The following is a 2383-nucleotide window of genomic DNA, read 5'->3' on the forward strand; positions in this document are numbered from 1 at the left end:
TACAACAAAACACATTTAACAGAATTGTTTTAGTGACTAATTTCTGACAATAGATCAGATCACCTCAAACTGTGCACAAGATTGAAGTGATGGAAGATATATTTTAAACAACTCTTAAAGGATTAGTTAACTTTGAAAACATTTTTTGCTGATAATTTACTCACCCCCATGTCATCCAAGATGTCCATGTCTTTCTTTCTTCATTTAAAAAGAAATTAAGGTTTGAGGAAAACATTACAGGATTTTTATCCATATAATGGACTTCAATGGGGACCAATGGTTTGAGGGTTTTGAAAAAGTTTGTTTTGCTAGATAAGAACTTTATTTCTCTGCTGAGATCATGTCGATACTTTGAAGCTACATTGAGACAGACTTGAACCCTCAAACCATTGGTCCCCATAGAAGTCCAGTATATGGAGAAAAATCCTGTAATGTTTTCCTCAAACCTTTTTGACTGAAGAAAGAAAGACATGAACATCTTGGATGACATGTGGGTTAGTAAATTATCAGCCAAAATGTTTTTAGAAGAGAACTTATCATTTAAGCATACCTTTTGAAATCTGATGAGCTGATCTACAGCTTGATATGCAGACAGCTTTCCCGGCCTCTTTCTACCTTGTGCAGATGGTGGTAGCAAATGTAGCAGCAGCAAGATGGCAGACATGTCACTGTCCCAGCCTACAAATAAGTGAACAAAAACCTGGTTAACATTATACCATAGTATAGCATTCAAATTGACAACTAGCACCAATATGGAAATGTACACTTTCTACACACCTACTTAACCCACAATAAAAAGTAAAACAGTTCCATTCATACCATTCTCAACTTCAGCAGCTAAGTCAGCATTGCGCATCAAATCCAAGAGTTCTGTGGTGGGTACAAGTCCATGGCTTTCCTTTATTACTTTTGCTTTGAAAGTGGTTGGCCACTTCTCCAAAAATTTGTTGGCCGTGGCCTCACCAAACAGAAGTCTGAAATCTTGTTCTATCTGCAATGTAACACACATAGACAGAAGTGATGAGTGATACATAATGCTACATTGGATATTTTGGTGATGCAATGAATTATTAAGATGTCATACCAGTCCTGGGGTGTCCAGAAATGGTGGGAAGACCAAGAAGACATCTGATGATTTGGCTTCATCGTTGACCATTGCTTGCCGATATATGAAGGTCATTTTCATCTTCTCACGGACAGTCTTTTCATCAGAAGAGTGTTTTAAAACAGCAATAGCTGCTTCCACATCCTCATCAGACAGCTCTCTGTCATTGGCGAAGGGCTGACGACCACGGCCTGGCCCACCAACTTAAGAGAAAATACAATGTTAACAACTAATTTCTGTACAATTCACAGGTTATAATCACATGTCACTGATCAGTAAACATACCTTTAGGAGATTTGCTGACTGAGGCACCTCTTTCCTCTGCTGATTTTCTCTGTATGGTCTTCAATCACCATGCAAGGTATCCTGAACCACTCTCCACTTATAATAATTTATAAAGGAGTACTATTAACATTCCAAACAGTGAATATGTGCATAATGTTGCACTAACCCATTTACTTACATATCCATGTTGTGAGTATGGGTCTTCTAGATAGGGAAACAAGGCTACTATCCCCTGTGCATACATCACTCTAACACTTTTGGGGGGGATGTCCTAGCAAATGAATTCAAAGTTAACATCATACTCAATTGACATTGCACAACACAATTTACATAATTAATAACTGTAAAATAATAACAATGTTTCTTTATAGCCCCTTAATGCTTACCCATGTGTTTCTGTCATCTCAGCAGCAAGTATGTTAATCATCTGTCTTCTGGTGGCATCTGTCAGAGATTTGGTTTTTCCATACTCTTGCATAATGCGTTCACCACCAGGTTTTGATGTTAGGATTTTTTCAATCAACTATAGGTGGAATAAAATGTGCTTTCCGTTATTGTGAAACCATATGTAATGTTGAAAAAAATACTTATCTAGAACACTTCCCATGGTGAAACAACATTCAGATTGGACTTAACAGCAGTTTCCACCACTTACCATATTTGCCTCGTAGTTTATGTGGCATGGCCTTTTAGGCTGGCTTCCTTCGTCAGCGGCTATTTCTTCAACAGGGTCACCCATCATTAAATTCAGGATGATGGTGGCATCAGATGTACCCGAGCATGATGATGATTGAGAGGCACCTTTTCATTATGAAATATGTACAAAATATAAACACATTACAAGAATCAGTTATTTTTAAGACAATAAATATTCTCATTCCTGCCTTTAAACTAAACAAAATAATTTGTGAATTTTCTGAATAAATACCAAGTCCTCCATTGCCCAGCATGATTCTGAAAGTTCCAGGTGACTCCTTCACTATTTCTTCAAAA

The 2383-nt window shown here is 37.3% G+C and overlaps 1 protein-coding gene across 1 annotated transcript; it reads right to left on the reverse strand.

Moving 5' to 3' along the window:
- Positions 1-54: 54 nt before the first annotated feature.
- LOC117962231 lies at positions 55-2377 on the reverse strand. Its single transcript, XM_034901398.1, has 8 exons — positions 2319-2377; positions 2046-2191; positions 1777-1913; positions 1410-1486; positions 1085-1308; positions 820-991; positions 551-678; positions 55-69 (listed from the first exon to the last, which is right to left on the reverse strand). The coding sequence occupies exons 1-8, from the start codon at positions 2338-2340 to the stop codon at positions 55-57; spliced, it is 921 nt and encodes a 306-aa protein (XP_034757289.1). The 5' UTR covers positions 2341-2377.
- Positions 2378-2383: the final 6 nt, after the last annotated feature.

This window comes from Etheostoma cragini, chromosome 19 (genome assembly GCF_013103735.1).
Source record: "Etheostoma cragini isolate CJK2018 chromosome 19, CSU_Ecrag_1.0, whole genome shotgun sequence".
In the NCBI taxonomy this organism is placed as follows: domain Eukaryota; kingdom Metazoa; phylum Chordata; class Actinopteri; order Perciformes; family Percidae; genus Etheostoma; species Etheostoma cragini.

Coding starts and splice junctions, on each gene's coding strand:
- LOC117962231 (XM_034901398.1), bottom strand. CDS start 2,340: ATGCTGGGCAATGGAGGACTTG. Junction 1,309..1,409: donor CAGAGGAAAGAGGTGCCTCA/GTCAGCAAATCT, acceptor TTTTCTCTTAAG/TTGGTGGGCCAGGCCGTGGT. Junction 992..1,084: donor TTCTGGACACCCCAGGACTG/GTATGACATCTT, acceptor GTTACATTGCAG/ATAGAACAAGATTTCAGACT.